Below are 22880 nucleotides of genomic sequence, written 5' to 3'. Positions count from 1 at the left end.
AAGTTGCCCCAGGACCCAATATGGATGGAATCTGAGGAGTGGGTGGGCTCCAAGTCCCTCAGCCTTGCCTCTGCCAGATCAACCAGATCAGATCTTCTATTTGGTCCAGGGATTCAATGTGAAAATTAACTGCAACCCTCATTTTAGGCGAAATATTTGTGTTGTTAATAATAATACTCAGAATAATTTTCAGTTTGATTCTATTCTCCTCCACAGGAACCAACAAGATCAAACAAAAGGCATGTTACTCAGATCATTTAATAAGAAAAATAAGGATAAGACATTATACCCATGTTCCAGGTGAAGTAACATTAAAAACTAAGTTATTTTCCTTTTATAATAAGTGATATTTTTGGAACAGAATCCAGGTCTCTGACTCACTTTTTTTTTAAACTAGCAGTCTGTAGCTAAGAATAAGAATAACCAAATCTTCCTATTTTACAGTTTATATCTTATCTCCATACCCATCATTTCATTTTCACTGTATAACAGCCCTGAAAGTGTGGTGTTTATTATTTCTTCTTATCTGGGGTTCAGGCAACTTATAAGTCCAAGGTTAGTTACACATCAAGCAAGTGGAACCCTCAAGGCTAGATTTAATGTCTTTGGGTGCAAAATTTTCAACTATAAGGCTTTGGTTAAGTAATAATTATTCGATTGCATTAAATGGATGATACACATACTGGACAAGAGTACGGTTTCTTTAGTTTCTTCCCCCTCTCCCTTCTAATTTTAAGCCCCTCAGGACAACAATAACCTGGACATCCACCCAGCTTGGAGCCCAGTGGGAACACAGCATGAATAAAACAGGATTTGGGAGAACGAGTCATGACAAGCGAGGTGAATGATCCCACAGTCCAATAAACCTGACCCCTAAGTCTATCACACTGGGTCAGAAGGTCCAATTATAGGTCTGTTCTAGTTCTTTTTATGATTGACAGCAGCCAGAGGCAAAATTACTTTGGTGTCTATTAATCCAGGCTCTAATTTTCCCTTTGCCCCAATACACACAAAGCATCATGGTGGCCCAGGGTGAGTGATACTGTGAATCCGGATTTAAAATGCCCCTGTTTCCTATAAGAATAGCAACTGAGTTCAATCCTGGTCCTCCTCATGAGGACATTACCTGCAGCTCTGTTTGGAAGAAAAACTTCTGTGGACATTGTGTACAGTCATAGATCTTGTCTTCTTGTCCATGGGCAGAGAAAATATGCTGCTGCAACTTGTTTGCTTGAACAAATACTGAAATGATAAAAGAACGGTGAACTTGGGTTATTTTGTTTCCGAAATGCCCTTAGTCGATGACTCTGCGTGAACAGACAGCAGGCCGGACCGCACGCCTCCCAGGTGTGACTTACTGCTCAAGACCTGGGGAGAGCTGAGTCACATTTGTTCACGGTTGGGTCTCTGACTTTTGTTAAGATGCACTCTACGGAGCTCCTAATTCAACCCAAACAGCTCCAAAGTAAAGGTTTATGGAGGCCCTGCTCCCTGTAAATCTTTAAAAAATAAAGCTGAAAATTGTCAAATGCATAGCTCTGTCTCAACAGAAATGACTCCTATTTCTCAGCAACCCACAGGTTAAGAAATCATAGATGCCAAAACCCTGTTTATTGTGTTTGCCTAAAGTTATAGCTAGCAAACAGTTCTCTATTTAAATGTGTTAATGCTAAAAATCATATCCCACAGCTACTCTGGGGCACTGTCTATAAATGTGAAACAGAACGGCAGGTAAATTCTCTTTGGATACTTTAAGATCAACTCAGCCTATACACTGAATGCAACGGTTTCAATAATATAAACATGTTCAATTTTAATGACTACAAAACAAGGCCCTAAGACTGTGTAACAGTTTACCTAGGAGACATACTATTAATAATTAAATTGTATATGCCAGAGGCAGTGTTTGGGTTGGCAGAACTGACTTCTGATGGATGCCTCGTGCACTGTGACCTAAAAAAGTTTGCATCTACAATATTAATCTGTATAGGCAGGGAAAGGATTTATTAAAGATGTTGGCATTTGACTTTAACTCCACTCTAATCATTAAAATTATTCTAATTGCCAGCCAACCTAAAATATTAGAATATTGTTCTTGTGAGTCATACATTTTAATCACATTTCTCATTACCTTAAAAAATTGCTCAGATTTCCTTTCCTACCTAACACACTTTATATTGGAAGGGTTTTTTAAAAAATTGTTACTTCTAAATTACTTCAAGATACACTAAAACAATTCAGGTCTGTCTGCACAGAAAATGCAGACTGTGCATGATTAATGCATTTTTGTCTCTTTATCCGTATCAACAAGAAGAAATGAGATTTTTATAAAGATTTGCAGTTAATCTGCATATAACTCACTACATTTTATGAGGCTTCTGGCTACAACATGAAAGTCCTGTTTTATTAGGGGTCTTAATCGTGAGGAGACCTATGACCCAGTCCTCCTTTATGAAGACTTATTATGAGCTTTTATAAAGAACCCAGACTCTTGACTCGTTGTATCTGAAGATACATGCTACTCACGGTAAAAACATAACAATACATATTTTTAAGTGTAAGTCTGGAAGAATAAAAGGAGTTCTAAAAGAAGGATGGAGAGTGGCTGATGGAATTATTGAATGAAGCAGCCAAACAGACAACTGCTGAGGGCAGAGCCATCAATGTACTCAGATAGTAACAGTGCCAGCTGTGCAATGAACATGGCCCCTCCTTCATTTTATCACAGAACAGAAATCTATACGCTGAGTTCAGTGAAGGTAAATAATCAATGCTTGGAATTCTGCTCTACAAACAAAGAAGTCAATTTTGAGAGAAGGATATATTCCCCCTCCTCCAAGAAGTAAAAAGGCAACACAGCCTTGAGGGGCTTAATCCCTGAGTCCAAGACACATGCAAAATAATCACAAAGGATTTTCCAAAATAACTTTGTCATTGTTAGGGGAATACCAGAAATGAGTACGATCATATTTCAACCCCCATTGGCTTCAAATGAGAGTTTCAGATTTACTTTTTTTTTTCCTGCTAATACCTGTAATGCTATCATATCTGTTAAAAAGTTTCTTCTTAAAAGTGTAAATGTAGATCAACTTCTACTCTAAAAATCCAATTTCATAGGAAATAAATGATTCATCTAATCTGTTTTCTATCTCAGAGAACTTGGGATGAGTATTTATTTATTTATTTAGAAATGGAGTTTCACTCTTGTTGCCCAGACTGGAGTGCAGTGGCATGATCTCAGCTCACCACAACCTCTGCCTTCCGGATTCAAGCGATTCTCCTGCCTCAGCCTCCCAAGTAGCTGGGACTGCAGGTGCCTGCCACCACGCCTGGCTAATTTTGTATTTTTAGTAGAGATGGGGTTTCTCCATGTTGGTCAGGCTGGTCTCAAACTCCTGACCTCAAGTGATCCACCCACCTCAGCCTCCCAAAGTGCTAGGATTACAGGCGTGAGCCACCGTACCCGGCATGGGGAGAGTTTTACCCCATCTTTTTATTTCTGGTGGAGAATGTTATGAAATTCTCCATGTTTAAGTAGCAGACATGCACTGACAATACAGCTGCACTTTTAGCTAAACATCTTATGATTAAAAAGCAGCTCTGTGCAGGCAGCCTTAGCCTTGGTAACCTTTTAACATCGAGAGGAAAAAAAAGTGAACACATCATGTATGTAGTTTTCCAAATGGAAAAGTGCAAACTTCTGAGAGAACTTGAAATGCCATTTGTTCATCCTGACAGTTAACCTTCCTGCTCGTGTGAGCCTTTAAGTATGCTGCAATCAATAATGCTAATAAAGCAGAAATCAAACATCTTTCCCCCAAATTGAACTGAAGTCATATCTGTAAAAGGCCATAGCAGTGGGAAGTAATGTTCTGGTAGGAAAGACATGATGAGGCCATCAACCTCTCCTGGGTCTTCCTGAAATAATCTTCCCACCTGTAAAGCAGACTGGACACTTAAAGGTTCCTCCCATCCCTTCGAAGCTGTGCTCTATCAGGTGGCACTGAAGTTTGGCAGGAGAGTCAAAGGTCTGGCTGCAGAGTTTGCATTCATGGTTCAGTCCTTCATCTGTCGAGAAAAATACATGAATAGAAATGGTGAAAATCTGCCATCTCTTTAATAGACTAGAGAGTTATCTATAATTGCATATATTAAACTATTTCCATCACCTAATATACATATGTAGTAGAATATACGGTTTCTGGTTATTTCACATTATTCATGAGTTTATATCAATTTAAAACATTTCTGGAATTTAAAAACCAAAGATAATCAGAAGTCAGATTTTATCTTAAGGCTAATCCATTTTATTAAACTTTAAAAATATAATTGGATATCAATAAGGAGGCATTTCCTTTTCTCTGATTACCATGATTTTCTGGGTGCTGTATTTCCAGTCCTAAAATAAAAAGTGTGGACAGCTTCTTCCTCAGTGATTCTCCTCTGGCTTATCTAGAAGGTCCTAGAAGTGTCCATTTGTAACCATAGGTTTTCAGTGGTATTTCAGTTGATACAAGCTTTCTTTTTCGATTTCCAAGGATTTCTGGAGATTTTGAAGTATCATCAATAGGAAAGTCTTACAAATGCCCTTTTCTCTGCTTCTCACCTCCAGTCTCCCACAGTCCTCCTAGTTCATCACTCCCTAAACTCTTTAAGACAGTTTCAATTTTACCCGCAGAACCAGACTCTGCCTGTTTCTCCAAAGCACTTTTGTGACCTCCCGGCTCACTTGGCTAGTCCTGCATTCTTCTCGGGTATCTTAAGAACTAGACAGCGGAAAAATAATTCGATGTCATAACACTGCTATATAAAGTGGGGAGGGCTGGGTGTGGTGACTCAGGACTCTAATCCCAGTACTTTGGGAAGCCGAGGCGGGCAGATCATGAGGTCAGGAATGAGACCAGCCTGACCAAATGGTGAAACCCCATTTCTACTAGAAATACAAAAATTAGCCAGGCATGATGGCGGCATGCACCCATAATCCCAGCTATTCAGGAGGCTGAGGCAGGAGAATCGCTTGAACCTGGGAGGTGGAGGTTGCAGCAAGCTGAGATGGCACCATTGCATTCCAGTCTGGTGACAGAGCAAGACTCCATCTCAAATAAATAAATAAATAAATAAATAAAATAAAATAAAGTGGAGAGCATGTGTTATACATGGACATGTTATTTTAAACATTTATGGATTTTAAACATTTAAAATTAAAATTTAAAAATTTAAATAAGTTTAAAATGTAAGTTAGGACTATCCTAATTTACTTTATTGTGCAATTCTAAGACATGAAAAACCAGCGGTACTGGTTAGCAGCCTAGCTGACACTTAACTAAGTGTTGCTGTGTTTCAGAACTGCACAGATACAAATTCATTTAATTGTACTAAAACCCCATTAGAAAAGCTACTATTAGTCTCATTTTACAGATGAGAAAAATGAGGTGTGGAGAGTTTAAGTAACTTTGCTCTGAGTCACAAGGACTCGTAATTGGAGAGCCAGAACTTGAACGCCGGCAGTCTCCATACAAACCTGGGCAGTCTGGCCTCAGGGTCTGTGATCTTAATAGATATGGTGGGGCACACACCCACCACTTCCAAGACTGCTTATTAAAGGGCAGAGGCGGCACTTTAACCTGGCTTGTTATCACATGATACTTTTATATTCTCCTGTTTGCAATGATTAAAAAATGCTGCTAAGATATTCTAGGTCTAGGGAATAAAAGACACCATCACACTTTACAAGCGAAACAAGTCTATACTGCAGTTATTTTCTTTCATTCAAAGACAACATGCATGTGTAAGTCCTGCGCCAGCTGATATTACTGGCAACACCAAGGCCCAATTACAAAGTGAGTTATTATTAGCTAACTAGGAGTAAAATCACTCTATTTGTATTCCTAATCTTTCTTCACATACAAGTATGAGTCTTTAGAAGCAGAGGATTGGAATTTGTAAAAAGAGAAGCAAAGCACTAATTAAGCCACCCAGTACTGTCTACATTTCACAAGAGATAAAAACCTACTCTGTATCTGGGTGGCACAGTAAATTCCTTGATTATAATTATGTAAGAGGGAGTTTAATTGTGCATACTGACATGACAAGGGGTTATACAAAAAGCTTTAGGGATTATATAAGATCAAGGGGTTTTCATCTGTTTCTTTCTTTCTTTTTTTTAAATCCTGAAGTCACCAAAAAATTTCCAGATTTTAGACATTAAGACATATAAAAAACAGTATTTACTGTAAGAAATTGAATTGGCAAGTTAATCTTCAGAAATACCTGCTAAATTTAAAAGCTCTCTATTTCCTTAATGCTACATACCTTTATTTTGAATAGTAAGAAGGTTACTAACGGTTTTCATACTTTTAAAATTATGTGTGCTTTGCACAAGAAACAAGAGGTGGCCATGGACATTGGTTGATATACACTTGTTCCGGAATTTTAAAACTTGCAATAGTTGTCAAGTAACGTGATAGATCTGGCAGGTTTTCCTGGGAATAGCAATTGTCACATGAGCATAAAGTGAATTATGCAAGTTAGGATGCTCTTTAATGTAGTATTATCTTTCTCGACTATGAGTATTTTGTTTGGAAAAATAAGAGAAGGAAAAATAATTGAGATATACGAGTGCCGGGAAAATGTACTCATTCATGTTTATGTATTTCTTACCCAAATAAAAGAGCAGTTGCATCCCAAAATGTTAAATAACCCAAATTCAGTTAAGTGAATTCACAAAAAGGCGACACACAGGCATAAAGGTATTTATACATTACTAGCGCAGACTTATTTTCTACATATTCTATCTTTTATTTGTGAAAGCACCAAGTGACAGCAATGATAACAATCACATCCAGCATTTTCAGAGCTCTTTTTACAGCCTAAAAGCACATTGTAATGCTAAAAAATTGTTGAAGTTCTACCTGTCTTTTATTTGCAAGTTACACCGGGAGGTCTTTCCCAATAAACTGACCTCCTAGTTATTTCCGTAGGAAAGAAAATATATCTGAATTGTTACATAGCACATTAAAAGATAAGCAAAAGCCAATATGCTCTTAGGTAGACGGCGAGTCCCCCTTTTCTCTCACCTTTGTTCATTTCCCTACTCCCTTCACCTGTCTTCACACTTGTTATTACCTCAAGGTCAAATGTATAATGAGAAGGACAGACAGTAACACAAAACATTCTAACAACTGGTTAATATAATTTATTTTGTATTTTTTAAAAATTGAGGGCAGCACAGGTAGTAACAGAAAAAGAAACTTATTTATAATAAAAATTCCAAAAGCTTATCCTTATTCAAAGTCTTTAACTCTTCTCTGCTATTTCTATATTTACCTTTGTATGGCTGAGAACAATGTCTTAACTTTTCAAAGAATTTCTGAAAACCCTTAGAATTGGGGGGATCTGGCTGAATTAAGCCCCATTTCTTTTTCTCCCTATCTGGTATAAGGTAAAAGAACAGTAAATGTAACTGCTGTTTTACTTTAAAGCCAATGTTATTGATGTGATACTATCAGCACCTCCACTCAGGATTTTGCCCACAAAGCATAACCTGAATTGTGCCTTTGCCCCTCCTCTCCCTAAAGGTGCCAAAAAGCTTAAAAAGTTCAATCAAAATAACCATTTCTGCTCTCTGGAAAGGTAGCAGCTGACAGTAATTGGATAATACAGCCTGACTCATTTATTAAAAAGAGATTCAGAGTCAATTGATTTAATAACCATTACAATATTCCATTAAGGATATAATAGGCTAGTACAGCCCTATTTTTTAATTAAGAATTATAGATGGGATCTTCGAATCAAACTTCTAGATTTTTCTTTTCCTTTTTGCTTATCTATAGTCACCAGATTTTCTACAATGAGCACAATTTGCTTTTGTAGGTAACTTTGAAATTAAAAGAGAGAAAAAACAACCCTACCTTTTCTATACCCTATTAATAAAGATTGACTACAACACTGAAATTTTGCTAGCTAAAAAGTTAGATAGGAAATGAGCAATATTATAAGCACAGAAAAACTCCAGTTTTGCACAATTAAACTTAAAAGTATTCTAGCCGAATATGTGCAAAAACAAAAATTAGCATAAGGAAAGGGAGAAAGAACTATCAGAATGCAATTTAGCTATATAAGCAAACATGGGTGCTTTCTCTGTAAGCCCATGTCTTCCCAGAACACACAGAATGCCCCTCTCTGCTGGATCGGGAGGTGCATGTGCCTAGCAGTGGGGGTCCAATGTCAGAGTGGGGCCGTTACCATTGCGAACATGCTGGAAGCCAGCAACTTCCTGTCTTGGTCACCCCCTGCAAGGCATGACCAGAGCTGCTCTGAGCATAACTGTGAAATCATTTCACATGTATAGAAATTTCAGCTAAAATAATTATTTCCATTTGTTAATCTTCATTTAACTGTGAACATAAATGTAAACAGGAATCAAGTCTACCTAAAAGAGACTGATGCTAATGTAAATATTTATTCCAATATTAAATGTTTCAAAGAAAAGCATTTGCATACATAATTGGAGTACCACCTCACTGACTTAGTAGGAAACGTGATAATCACTTACAAAATTCTGTACTCTAAGAAAACCAACTGCTTGTCTGAAGCCAGTTCAAAGGAGAATGACAACTTCTATGCCTCCAATTCATAAAACCTGGACCTACATAACTATTTATTAGCCTGTTTTATAACAGAAGAAATATTAGTTACCATTTGGATGCTCAAGCACAGTTTAAGTTATGAGCTCCAATGTGGCAATTGTTAGTTTAACACGAGACACTGACATTTCAATATAAGCTTTAAACAAGAGAAACCCTTTAAGCAGCCTCCAGACTGTGTGTCCCATGTTTATACTCCTTTTCCTTCAATAAAAACAGAAATCTAGAGTGGCTACAAGCAAATGTTCGGTGGTTGACTTACATGCAGCTGTTATCCCAGGAATCACTGGGGGCCCCCTTACATCATCTGATCAACACTACAGCCATTACTGAGGACCAATTTGTAACAGTTTATAAGTAGAATTCCTTCTCCCTTTTACCCTCGAGACTGGCCAGAAGGGTCCTCCAGCCTCTTCCACTGCATAAATCTATAGGCTAAAGTCCACAGATATAAACCCCTCCTGCTATATCATCATGTGGCCTGGGCCATACTTAAAAGCTCTGATCTGAGTGGGAGTAAACACTGCCCTCGGAATCCAAACAGAGGAATCAAATGCCCTGCAGTTTTAACTTTTCCAGTTCGAATGTGTGTTACCACTATATCCTCATATATATTTTTAAATCCAAGAAAACCATGCCCTAACTCAATTCCCAGCCCCCCGCCCTTTACTTTGCTTCTCCTCTTCCCCGAGTTAATTTCCAAGCACACATTTATAAGCTAGGAGTCCGAGGAGTAACAAAGAAAAGCTATACATGACAAAACTCACCCCTTGGCTACACTGGCTCGCCCTAGAAACCAAGAGTAGAAAAATAGGCAGACTGTAGTGTAATTTGCCATGCACACAGCCATCACATTCTTTCTAGGGCCATAGCACTCGGGCACGATAATTTGTTGTATTATATACAGCACATATTTCACGACTGTAACATAAACATACTGAGGTGCTAATTTGGCAATGGAGAATATGACTTAGGCTTCAAAGTCTGCCGGTAGATTAGTCATTAAGCCCCCAAAGTAAGGCAGAATTTGAAAGTACTGAATATTGTGTGAACTTCTTTTCTTATAACAGTTAAAAAGTTCTGCCCTTATTTTTCTGAGCAAGTTGCCATGAAAATGAATGCTGCCTGAAGATCAACACTAGCACCTTCTAGGAGTTTTGTCACTAGCGATACGGAGTGTCTGCCACTGTCAGTCTTTCTACGCCACAGGAGAGAGGAACAGGAGACACAGGCAACAGACTTTTACAATAAGAGGAAAAGGACACTAGAACCATGAGGAAATGAGCTCCAGGTTCCTGGACTCTGTGCACACAAAGTGCCTAACCCGTAACTATCAAAAGAAAAGCCACATGATACACGTCCTGTGTGCCTCAGTCAGAATCTCACTTCCAGGATATCTACAGGTACAAGCTTATCTTAACTCAGTTACTGGCTGTTTTTAGCCAATGGTCTGGAGGCTACAATGCTTTTGGACTTTATAAGCAAAGCCACTGATATTGCCACTGTTATTTCCTGCCTTGAACTTCTCATTATCAGCAGGGCTGGAGCAGGAAATGATTCAACTGGGGTAGGCTGCATGGTACCCAGCAGATTTTAAAGAGCCCAGGGGCTGCCTAGAGCCCCATAAACATCAGCAGCTTGGAAACTAGCAGGAGGTCCAGGTGGGTAGGGAGAGGAGAGGCAGGCAGTGGGATTTTAGATGCTCTGAGATGCAATATCGTCCAATTCCTTGGCTATTATTATAGGTTGCATAGAGTACTTATTAGAATATTCTCATGTAGGAGAAAACATTGGAATGTTGTTCAAACAATAAACAATAAAACAAATAGCCGACCAAAAAGGTGGCTTTCCTTCAACTGTGGGGACTCAGCAGTGGTATTTTGGCACAAGTAAGGAATGGGGATGAGCACACAGATGACGATGGCTCTCAAATCTGACCAGTACATTAGCCTCTCTAGTTTTCTTTTCTTCTTCTCATTCTGAATCTAAACATGGACCCTAGAGTTGAAGTCTCAGAGAAAACATAATGCCTACAAATAGCTTTAAAGGTAAAACTTTGCCCTCACATTTTTTTTTTTAACTAAAAAACAACATACACCAATTTTGGAAGGGTACTGGTAAAAATCACTTTGATCCCTCCTCTCTGTATCCCAAGAAAAACTGTTAACCAAGAAAAGAAGAAAGTAGTGCATGTTTCTTAGTGAATATTCTGGAAAAGGAAAGGGCAGGGTAAGGACAGGAATGAGGACTGAGACCAACTAAGTCTGAAATACGTCCTCTAGGTTTGATTAGACATTGGAGTTGCTTTTAAACAATTTGGATCTTGTGTAAAGCTTTGACTTCAGTACATGCCACTGTGTTCCAATGAAAAGGATCCGGTGTACTGGAATTTTCCCCCTTGTTTATACTCATTTGAATATAGGAGAGTACATTTTTTCTTTCAAAAAATGTTTGCCACCTAATCTTTAGGGCTGTTCTGTTCTCTGCCTTGAAAGAAAGTTGTGAGCATGCAAATACGAGTATAAATCACTTGTTTCCATTTCACATAACAGACTACATGTATGGAATGACTGAAGACAGCAGTGTTTCCAGTTCAGCAATGCATTTCAGTTTTCGCCTTGCCTGCAAAGAGTGGTGGGTGGCAACCCAGGACGTCTCATTGCCACAAGAGTGCTGAGAACTAAGTTTGGGGTTATTCACCTATTCTTGCAACAGTGCAAGTTCCAGGAGGGCAAGGGTATTTGTCTGTTTTGCTCACTGATGTACATGAAGTACCTAGAACAGTACATGGCTTATAGCTGGAACTCAGCAAATACTTACTGAATTCATGAGAAATATCTACTTAGCAAATCCTATATTTAATTTCATCAGAATAAAATGCCAAGACTGACGGTAAAACAATATTTATTGTTTGTCAGTTGGGTTTGAAATTTTTGCTCCATTCCCTTGTGCACTAAACCCTGTGCATGTATCAGGGGACTGGCAAAATCCACCTGACAGTGCTTGGCTACATTATTTCCCAAAATAAAGCATTAACAAAGTAGCTGTCTAATTTGCCAACTTATCCCTGGCAAGAGCTGATGAGTCAAAACTTATCCTTATTTCCAGAAGAAAAATATTATTATGTATTTTATATCTAAAATACAAAAAAGTAGCATATCAAAGAAGGGATAATTGCCTTTTATTTATTGACCAAGTCTTAAAGAAGTCTGTATCATACATCCACCACCCATAAACAATTTTTACTAATGGTCTGTATTCTTATGTTACAAAGCTCCATTCTTTTAACTAATTGTTTAAATCAGATGTATTCATTTATTATACTCTTTGTTTAAAATTTCTCATTTGATATCAAATCCCTTCTATTAATGCCCTTACATCTGGGACTTCTGGTAGTGGTGAAAGTACAGGTATATTTACCTTTGAGTACTGCACAAAAACCCCACAAATTGGTAAAATCGAAAGAGGATAGTTCATGCAGCATAAACTAAATGTAACCTGCTTTAAAGTTAAATCTATTGGGAAAACATCTTTGAGAATGGAGACAGTGCAAGAGTCAATATTAATTCCACACAGTGGTGGGCCCACAACACGAGGCATGTGCTGGACACGGCACTCATCAGCCATGTTTTCGTGCTGCTGTGCTGAGTTTATGGCAAGGGTCAGGGCCTTCTCTCGCTCTCTCTCTCTCTCTTTCTTTTTTTATCTTCTTCTTGGCATAAAGCCACTAGTTATCTGAAGGAGAAAAGTCTCCAAACACTGAAAAGCTGTTTATTCTTGCTAGAAAGCACAGCTTGCTATTGCTGATTATTTTTTAAAAAACAAATCAAACAAAAGAAACTGAGTGAGGTTCAACAGCTTCTGCAAATGTTACAGACCTTGACAACCATGGGTTTTAAGTACTCACAGGTTTAGATGAGAAACTAAGTCAAGCATTTTCAAAGCTAATTATCTTTCTAAGAAACTATATTATTGATTACTTATTGCAAAGATGACATCTTCTCTCTTTCTGGTTCCGTTTATTAATAGAATTGGAGTTCACCACAAAAGCACAAGTCATATCTGCAATGGCATATGGGGGTGTTAAGGGGGTCAGAGTCTCTCTGATTTCCAAGGGGCTTGATCCTGCTCCTTTTTACTTTGTGGCAATGGTAGGAAAACCATTAAGCAGCAATGCAAAAATCACAGTACTGCATGCTATTTGCAAATGAGTCACATTTTTATTGTTCTATTGGTGTGACCTTAGAAACTTGGCCTTGATGAATAAAAAACAAGGTAATGGCACAATAAACGCAGTAAGATTTCTAAAAACAGTTTATTGGAAATGTGCTGTGAAACTTGAATTCTTCTAATCAAACGATGCCACCCCTTAGAGAAATTTGCCTGTGCATTATTAAAGTGATATACTGCAGTACTAGTTAGAGCTCCATAACCTTTAAATTGCCTGATTGTAATTAAGGCCACTAGTTTTATTTAGGAAGGTTCAAGGAGGCTCAATTTAAGTTGGCTTAACTAGTGTGAATTTAATGTCATGCTGCCAGAAGGCAGAGGAGCATTCTGGCCTGGCTGTTCTGTGGCACATGCAGCTGTGGGGTCATGTATTCTAAATTAAACCCAGGTTTTAAAGAAACTACATATGTCAGTAAATAGCTGGATGTGTGTAAATATACACCCCACATTTGCATGTGTACATCATTCATTCTTTCACTCAGTCATTCAGTATGCTGGCAGTTTTCCAGTTTAGGCATCTAAATACAGTTGATTTAGCATGAACAACATGCTTAGAACTGCGTGGGTCCATTTACCTGCAGATTTTCTTCAACCAAATGTGGATTGAAAATATTTTACTCATGGGATGTGAAACCGGCATATAAGGGTTCCACATATACCGTGGGACTTGCGCATGCATGGATTTGGGTATACGTGCGGGTCCTGGAATCAATCCTCTGCATATACCACGGGACAGCTGTACACCTGATCATTTACAGAATGAGTAGAACAAGTTTGCAGATATCTTTAAGGGCATGATGACCCCTTTCATAGAAAGCCGTGTCTTAAGGCAATGTCCAATCAGCATTAATGGTTTAAAATGAAATGTGCATGTAACAAACTTGTAAAGGCAGGAATCTTATTATAAAGAAATTCTAGGAAGGAAAATTTATAGGAATATGAGGAGAAAAGAAAAGGTATTATTTGGACAGGCCACTGAATGGAGTGCTGAGAACGATATATTAACTTCACTGAAAGGGCAGGAAATCAAGGAGTGAAACAAAAGATGAAAGAAAATGCAGGTACTCCAAAGCACAGACTAGCTGAAGCAAAGGGAAGCAGCAGAGAGAAACACTTACAGATTTGACCCATGTTCAAAATTTTACTGGATGTGAACTCAAAAACATTCATCTCTGGATAGAATGCTGGCAATTTTCTGTAGCTCCAACAGCAATAATGATAAATGAATTTCTTTACAGCCAAGTGGCTCAAGCAGCCAACTACGTTACCACTATATAATTAATAACAATAAGCAATTAAGGAGAACAGCAGGTTACAACTATAAGGTGTCAAAATATATTAGCAAAGGAAAATACAGCAACAACACACTTAAAAGAAAAATAAATGTACAGCACATGAATCCATGTACAGTGTCTTCTCCAGACTGTATTTTGGATAAAGCTTTTACATTTGAAGAAAAATAGACGATGGCTTAAAACTACTATAAAGCGATTAACATCTCTCCAAAAATAAATAACACTCCCAATGCTTAGAGAAATCAGAAATGTGATATGGGACACATGACTGGGAAGGCACACAAGAATTGGCTGGCTGGTATTTGGCTTTTTTTTTTTTTTTTTTAAACTAAAAGATATTCTAATAAATACCTCACAAAACTGTATTTGTTGGCTCAAGTATTTTCAAAGGTCCCAGAACATTTTTATTTTCATGTAAAATGGAGGAGAAGCAAGCAACAAGGAGAGTGCAGAAAAAAAGAAAGGGAAAGAGTCAACACAATACATTTGGCCAAACACTGGCGCACCGGATAAAGTTTAGAAGCAGGTTGGAGATGCTCTAACTTTTTAAAATATGAGAAAATTGGGACAAGATATATATCTCTATATATATATATACACACACATATATGGTTTTTTTTTTTTTTTAGGAAAGGGGTCTTGCTCTGTTGCCCAGGCTAGAGTACAGCATGTGCTCATAGCTCCCTGCAGCCTTGTGCTCCTCGGCTCAAGCAACGCTTCCTGGGTAGCCAGGACTATAGGTGTGTGCCACCATGCATGGTCTGAGACTACAGATATTAACCAACACACCCACAACAGAAAAGCTTTACGGTCATGGCCAGCACCAGAATTCAGGCTTCCTGCATCTAAGACTGTACTGTGACGCCAACCCTCACTTAAAAAAGAAGTTCTCTCCTCCCTTAGCACAGTTTAAGTTGTCAAGGCAACAAAACAGCAGTTACTGTTTTCTAGATCTCCTATTGATGTGCAAGGAGCTGTTTCCATTTCCATGCCATCCTGGCCACTCCTTTATTTATTAGAATAAATCCAAGGCCTGAATTTATTCTAATCCACCTCATCCCCTATGCCCTTTTTTTCGCTCTTGTTGCCCAGGCTGGAGTGCAGTGGCGCAATCTCTGCTCACTGCAACCTCCGCCTCCCAGGTTCACGGGATTCTCCTGCCTCAGCCTCCTGAGTAGCTGGGATTATAGATGTGCACCACCACACCCAGCTGATTTTTGTATTTTTAGTAGAGATGGGGTTTCACCATGCTGGCCAGGATGGTCTTGATCTCCTGACCTTGTGATTCACCTGCCTTGGCCTCCCAAAGTGCTGGGATTACAGGTGTGAGCCACCGTGCACGACCCTCATCCCCTATGTCTTAAACAGTTACTGTTACAGTTTCTCTCACCCCTTGAAAGCTTTTCTTCTCCTTTTAGGGAAGTGAACCCTGAGTTAATGTGCTGCACCTGCTGGAAAGTTGGAACATTTGGTTATAGCACGTTAGATTCCCCATATCTAGAGAGATCTCTGTATCTCTAGATATGGGGAAGTTAACTTCCTAGATGGTGTTCCTGGAGGGGCGAGGTAAAACACTTGGGTCTGAACTGTCAATCTGAAGGAAATCTTTCTGATTATACATCCTGTGATGTAGTGGCTGAATGCTGATGCTCTTGGTGACAATAACCCAATGATTTGCTGAAACTGTTACCTGAAACCCTGGGGAGGCTGGGCTTGAGTGCTCCTTTATGGAGTTATAATTATTCAGAAACAAACATTGATTTCTTAATTCTATTCCGTCGACAGCTAACTGTACTTCTCTAAGTACCTGGATCATTCCCTGATACGGTGCTAAACTGAGTGTTTGGGAAGAAACGGAGACCGCATGCATAACCCAAGGTGTGTGGCTTACTAGAAACGTAACACCACATTTATATATGGAAAATCGGTCAGCTCAATATATTCCTAACCTACTTTTCTCTCTTGGGCACCATTCTGGATACACTAGCACATCTAGACACTGTATGCTGAAGCCAAGATGTTGCTGGCATACCAATGAATCACGTTCATTTCTAGTTTCTTCTGCTGTTTTCTGTCAATCAGGAGCTATACAAGGGAGAGAGCTGTTATCCTCCGTGATGGGAGGAGAGAAGGAGTGAAGGAAGGAAGAACAAAGGGTGAGAGGAAGGGAGGGAAGCAAGGAAGGGAGGGAGGAAGGAAAGACAAAAGACTACTGGTAACAAAGATTTCTTTCTCATTTCTACTTAGTTATGAAGTGTGATGAAGAAGTAGATGTCTCTGGGTATTTTTGTTATGTCAAAAACCAAAGCTAAAGACTATGAAATAGGGCCTAACAAAAAGCATGTATTAGTTAATAGGTCTATCTGTTAAATAAAGAATGAGACATAATAATTATGGAGAGCTCTTTCTCAGATGATAATTCCTTATATTACCTTCTGTAAAGCTATTAAATATTTCTAAGACTATAATGCCAAATTATAGAAATGTTTGGGGCACAATACATTTTTAATCCCCTATCTTTAAGACATTTTTTCTAAAACCTGAACCAGCTCATTCAAGATCCATTTAAAAACACAGTATAAAAAAATTTATACTGTGTCAATATAAAGAAGGCTGATAATGACTCTCCTAACACAAAAGGAAATCTATTGACAAATTTCACTAAAATATGTTATCAATGGCCTTAAACATTTTATACATTTAAAGGCACTGTTTTGCCTTGCATGATATATATAATAAGCACAGAATTCCAATACATCTTAAAGAATCTAAGTAGAAGTCTGATGCCAATGACTGTAAAGTTTATTTCTGAAAGCAAGTCATATTTAGCTCACTTACTGGTTTCATTCTTGGTAAAGAAAACATAAAAGTCCAGGACAGAAAGTGACCTATAGGGATGACCTGGCCTCTTGCCCCTTCTTTGCTTCTGAAAAGCAGTAGCAATGTTTGGCTTCTTAAAGACAAAGATTAGCACGAGGATTTTTAAATTTGGCAATCTGGAGAAAAGTGAATACTTTTATATAATTTTGTGGAATTGTAATTGTTGCATAAAATAGGAGATGTAGGGGTCTGATTTGAACCAGCAACAAAAGTTCTTGTCTCAGGATACAGGAGAAAAGACAGTTCAGAAATTAAAACAAGAGTGAGTAAAGAAAGATTAGCATTGTGTGAATGTGCAGAAGAGAATAAAATGAATAAATAATTTTAGCATATTTTCAGCCAACTGCAATAATTCAGCATGCATAGATACTTATCTTTAGAGAAAAATGCCCAGGCAAAATACATTTTTTTTTCCTCTGGAATGGGAAGAGAAGTTTCCTTAATTAAATATTGCCCTTGGCTATTTTAAAGAATTAAAAATAAAATAATTCTCAAAGAATTAGACATGACTATTGCTCTCTCAACAGGACAGCATGGATGGGATGGATGAAGAGACAGACTGGCATCCCGGCTCATGTTTTCAATTTTGAGTATCTGGTAGAGGAAGTATCTGGTAGAGGAAGAAGATTCAGACTGAATCTTCTTCTTCCTCTACCAGATACTTAAAATTCAGCTAGACACCTCTCCAAAGGGACATCAGGAGGAAGGGGAAGAATGCAGCTAAGTAACACACAGGACCTAGAATCTAGGCATCTCTTTTTTGAAATGAATATTAGAAATTCTATCTTAAACTGAAAACCGCAGGGAAATTCCAAATCAAAGTAATCACTATGGCCTTACTTCACCCGATTAGGTCTAAATATGATCTCATCTGCTGCAAAATATCAGACTTTGTGCTCAGGCCAACTTGACTTTTAAACACAAGATGTTGAAGGAAGTGTCTACACAAGTCCAACTCATATCCCCCTTTTTGTCGAAGGCCCATAAAGGGGAGACTTTTATTGTTGCTAAGGCTATGACAATGGGACATTCTTCTCCCTTTATCTCTAATTGAGGATGATTATACATATAATAACTACTGTATTTATATAACCCTTTACAATTTTCAAACTGTGTGGGTGTGGGTTTATACATATCCATTCTCAGTTAGTCTGCTCAATAACACAAATTGCTCCAGGTAACTCAAGTCCTAGGAAGAGCTTTACTGATTTGCTTGAAGGGAGATGCGTAGTTACTGAAAGCCTGGCTCAAATATGGATTTAGATTCCAGATTAGAGAAAAGAAAACAAACTAAATTTCAATTGAGTTGAAAGGTGCAAATTTTTAGTTAAATCATGTATGGCGCTTAGTTTACTGGGTCCCTATGCCCAGGAAGATAGAAGATCATCCATCCACTTGTGCTGATAATGTATGTTTAGTTAAGGCAGTAAACAGCAATAAAGAGAAAATTAGAAAAATATACTTTCAGCGTGGGCCTTTCTGGTTATTTTGATGGTTTACTTAGGGCCCTTTTAAGGTTTCATTGAGGCCAAAAATGTGATACTCGTTTGTTATTGTTTTTGAATTCATCAAGATTTCGTTCAAAACTTGGCACTTAAAAATCGGACTAATTCATGAAGAAATAACGTATTTCAATTTTGCGCTTATGGGTAAGAAAACTGATATGATTCGTTTTATTAACAAACTGTTTTAAAATCAAAAAAAGTCATTATTTTCAAACTGGGTGAAGCAAGGCAGAATCCTTTGTTTCCCCAAAAATGGTACCAGTTACAGGGCTGTTTTCTCTTCCTCATGTGGAGAGTTTCACATACACTGTTAAATATCACTTACTGAGTTGATTTGGAAAATACCAGGAAAACCATATACTGTACAGCTCAAATGACTGGAGTTAACAAAAACAAACAAACCCTCCCGGCCCCCAGAAATGTAAATAAAAAGTTAGATTTCCCTGTACTACATTTGATTGCATTAATTGATGTTTAAAAAAAAATCCGTTGAAAATAAAGCCCAGCAGTAGCATTTTTCTTTTCTAAATCACAATAGCAGCACATTACAAACATTACCAAAAGGTCCCTTGGTGCGATTGTAAAGTTCCACTCTGGCAGTAAAATGCATCTACTGTGTGTTCTCCATTTTCATCTCCACCCTCCCCAATATATAAGAAAGCAGGTCATGAATGCAATTAAGCCTGCCTGTGTATTGCTTAAATATTAATTTCTAATGAATGTTCAGATATTGAATAGTAACCCATTACATCTTTTAAAAATATGTATTTAAAAATCCTCTTATTTTAACATAGGGGTTGAGCCTGGATAGCAAGCAGATTATTACTACTGAGTCCTGTTTCATAATCTGTCATCCTCTCTACTGTGGCAAAAGTTGCTTCCACAGTGGGAGGGAAATTCTTGGTATACAAGGCATGTACTTGGTAGGCCTGGTAGATTATCAAACACAGACCTCTATAATAGATGTAAAATAACTTATACTACAGTGTACAGAAGAGACAATATTTACAAAAAGCCACACAGGCATTATCCCCAAAGCCTTTCTTTCCATGCAGCGTGGTGGAGTGGTTCAAAGAACAAAGGCGTTGGGATTACTTAGTGGGTGGGATGCCCAACCCTGACACCAACAAGCTGACTCATTTCACATAGGTTATTTATCCTTGCCTTTGTTAAATCATCTATTAAATGGGAATATCAAGTACCTATGTCTTGGGACTGCAGAAGTGAGACTCAATATCAAAATAACACATATCAAGTATCTAGCACAATACTCAGTCTATGGTAACTACTCAGTAAATGTGAGTTATTCCTGCTATTAAGAAGGAAACAAATGTTTGTTCCATTTGTTGAAATGTCTTTTAACACTCAGGATTTTTACTTTCTTATTATCTAGGATACAGATCTTACTCTTTTTTCCCAACACTTCAGGCAGTTATTTGAAAAGATTAAACAATTTTTATGCATAATTTTTAGATCTATACTGGAAGACTTTCTCTGAATATCTAGTCATTTATATAATCAGAAATGGAAGTTATCATATTCATCCTTGTAAATATTTTAAGTTTTAAAATAATATTTAGAATACTCCAAGAGTCTTCAAGCTGGGTATATATGGAAGGTAGCTATGTGTACCACTGTATTGTAAATGTACAACCTTAATGTACATAGAGGCTTTCAAAGAATTATGCAGACTGGGGTAATAATTCAGAGGAAACTGATTTTCAGGGTTAAACTCCACATGTACTCTTTCCTAAAACCGATCTGCTTGCAAACAGCCTGTGGTCTGCTGGTTCCCCTTTCTCGCCTCTCCTTATAATTAACCTTGTCCTATTGTACAAAATGTGAGAGTACTTCCCACCCTTTCTCTGTCTTACTCATGTTTTGTCCTGGGTTACAAAAACCTTCTGGGGGACAACTGGCTAACTCAAAAACTGGACACCTGCTGTGGAAGAGAACCACAAGGGTGAAAGGAAAAACTAGCCACGGTACAAAATGCTAAGGAGGGCAGCGGCCTTTTCATCCAGATGGGAGACTCACAAGGCTTATGCCTTCTCCATCTCTCTTAGAGCTAGAATTTAGAAGTGAGATCACTGTCACAGGAATGCATATTAACACTTTCATTTTCAAGTCAAAGTCAGACTTTTTCTGACACTAAGTGTAAGTTTGTTTTGGCTCATGACTTTGACAGTGAAGACTGGTTTTGTCCTTTGAATTACATGGCAAGTATCTCATCCAATTCAATGAGATAAATGTTAATAGTAGAAATATACTTGAAGTATATGTAATAAATAGTGCACTGAAAATCGCATCTTTTCAATGACATATTTATGATTTAAAAAACATTTTTATAGGAGCAAAATTATAAGCATGTGAGGAGATATATAATTTTTAAAGCTGTTTTTGGGGTTACTGAAAATAACTTTGAAGATGTTAACATATGCGATATAATTTTTCTTTTTTTTCATGTTTTTGTCTTATCTTTTTACTGCTTTTACAATTACCATTTCAGTATTTTATCATTTTGGCAATTTTAGTAATAGATATTGGAATTTGTAGTTCTTATTCTGTTTCAAAACCTGTTTCACTTAGCTGGAAACTATGGAAAAAATAAGCAGGAGGACCTTCCAGTTACCAAATATAATAGAGCTATGGTTAGAAATTAGATTTTTTTTTTTTTTTTGAGACCAACTCTTGCTCTGTCTCCCAGGCTGGAGTGCAATGGTGTGATCTTGGCTCACTGCAACGTCCACCTCCCAGGTTCAAGCGATTCTCTTGCCTCAGCCTCTTGAGTAGCTGGGATTACAGGCGCACACCACCGCACCCAGCTGTTTTTTCTATTTTTAGTAGAGACAGGGTTTCGCCATGGTTGCCAGGATGGTCTCGAACTCCTGACCTCAAGTGATCCACCTGTCTCAGCCTCCCAAAGTGCTGGATTACAGGTGTGAGCCACTGTGCCTGACTAGATTTTAAAAATTAATTAATTTTTAAACTTTAGATTCAGAGGGTACAGGTGTAGGTTTCTTACATGGATATACTGCATATTGGTAAGATCTGGACTTTCAGTGTACCCATCACCCAAATAGTAAACACTGTATTCAATAGGTAATTGTTTTAACCCTCATCCTCTTACCCTCCCCCATGTTGGAGTTCCCATTTCTATTTTTTCTATCTTTATATCCATATGTATCCACTGTTTACTTCCCATTTATGGGTAAGAACATGTGATAATTTGATTTTCTGAGTTAGTTCACTTAGGATAATGGTCTCCAGCTCTATCCAAGTTGCTGCAAAGGACATGACTTCATTCTTTTTTATGGTTGCACAGTATTCCATGGTATATACGTATTGCATTTTCTTTGTCCAATCATCCATTGATGGGTGTTTAGGCCGATTCCATGACTTTGCTATTGTGACCAGTGCTGCAATAACATAGGTGTGCAGGTGTCTTTTTAGATGATTTCTTTTCCTTTGGGTAGAAGCCCAGTAGTGGGATTGCTGGATGGAATAGTAGTTCTATTTTTAATTCTTTGAGAAATCTCCATACTGTTTTCCATAGAGGCTGTACTAATTTACATTCCCACCAGCAGTGTCTAAGTGTTCCCTTTTCTCTGCATCCTTACCAACATCTGTTGCTTTTTGACTTTTTAATAATAGCCATTCTGACTGGTGTAAGACGATATCTCATTGTGGTTTTAGTTTGCATTTCTCTGATGATTAGTGATGTTGAACAATTTTGCATATGTTTGCTGGCCACTTGTATGTCTTCTTTTGAGGAATGTCTGCTCATGTCCTTTGCCCACTTTTTAATGGAATAGTCTGTTTTTTTCTTGTTGTGCTGTTTGAGATCATTGTAGATTCTGGATATCAGTTCTTTGTTGGAGGCACAATTTGCAAACATATTTTCCCATTCTGAAGATTGTTTATTCTGTTGATTATTGCTTCTGCTGTGCAGAAGCTATTTTGTATTTAGTTTGAAATATACCAAGTGTTTTTCATCTTTATAATTCATTTGTTGATTTTCTTCCTCTATATTCTTTCTCTTCTCCTTCTTATAGGAAAAAGAGAGAAGAAAGAAAAGGGAGAAGCAGCCAGAGGTGTGGGGCAGAAAGGGGCCCTGGTTTCAGGAGTGTGTTTAGACAGGAGAAAGAGAGGAGAGAGTAGAGTTTTATCAAAGAGGGTTTCCCATTTAGTCAGTTCTGTCAGCTGCTCCAAAGCAGTGGTGGGTCTTGTAGTAGGTGGGAGGTAAAACTCAGGCAATGGCTATGAGGGCTGACACACTCAGTCCACTTAGCAGAAAGCTATCAGCGGGACTGAGAAGGTTAGAA

General features: G+C 38.0%; 1 protein-coding gene across 2 annotated transcripts in view; it reads right to left on the bottom strand.

Annotated features, from left to right (window-relative positions):
- The window catches only part of ZNF521 (zinc finger protein 521), a 293772-nt gene that overhangs the window by 25688 nt on the left and 245204 nt on the right, over positions 1 to 22880 (bottom strand). For both annotated transcript variants that reach the window (XM_032293156.1, XM_032293155.1), the window contains 2 exons: positions 3937 to 4068; positions 1127 to 1242 (listed from right to left, as the gene is read on the bottom strand). In XM_032293156.1, coding sequence (XP_032149047.1) covers positions 1127 to 1242; positions 3937 to 4068 — 248 coding nt within the window. The remainder of the gene's footprint in view (positions 1 to 1126; positions 1243 to 3936; positions 4069 to 22880) is intronic.

The sequence above is a fragment of the Sapajus apella genome, unplaced genomic scaffold (assembly GCF_009761245.1).
Source record: "Sapajus apella isolate SASKATOON/1434 unplaced genomic scaffold, GSC_monkey_1.0 scaffold29, whole genome shotgun sequence".
Classification (NCBI taxonomy): Eukaryota; Metazoa; Chordata; class Mammalia; order Primates; family Cebidae; genus Sapajus; species Sapajus apella.
Note: the sequence above shows the minus strand (reverse complement) of the source record. Positions and strands in the feature narration are given on the sequence as shown.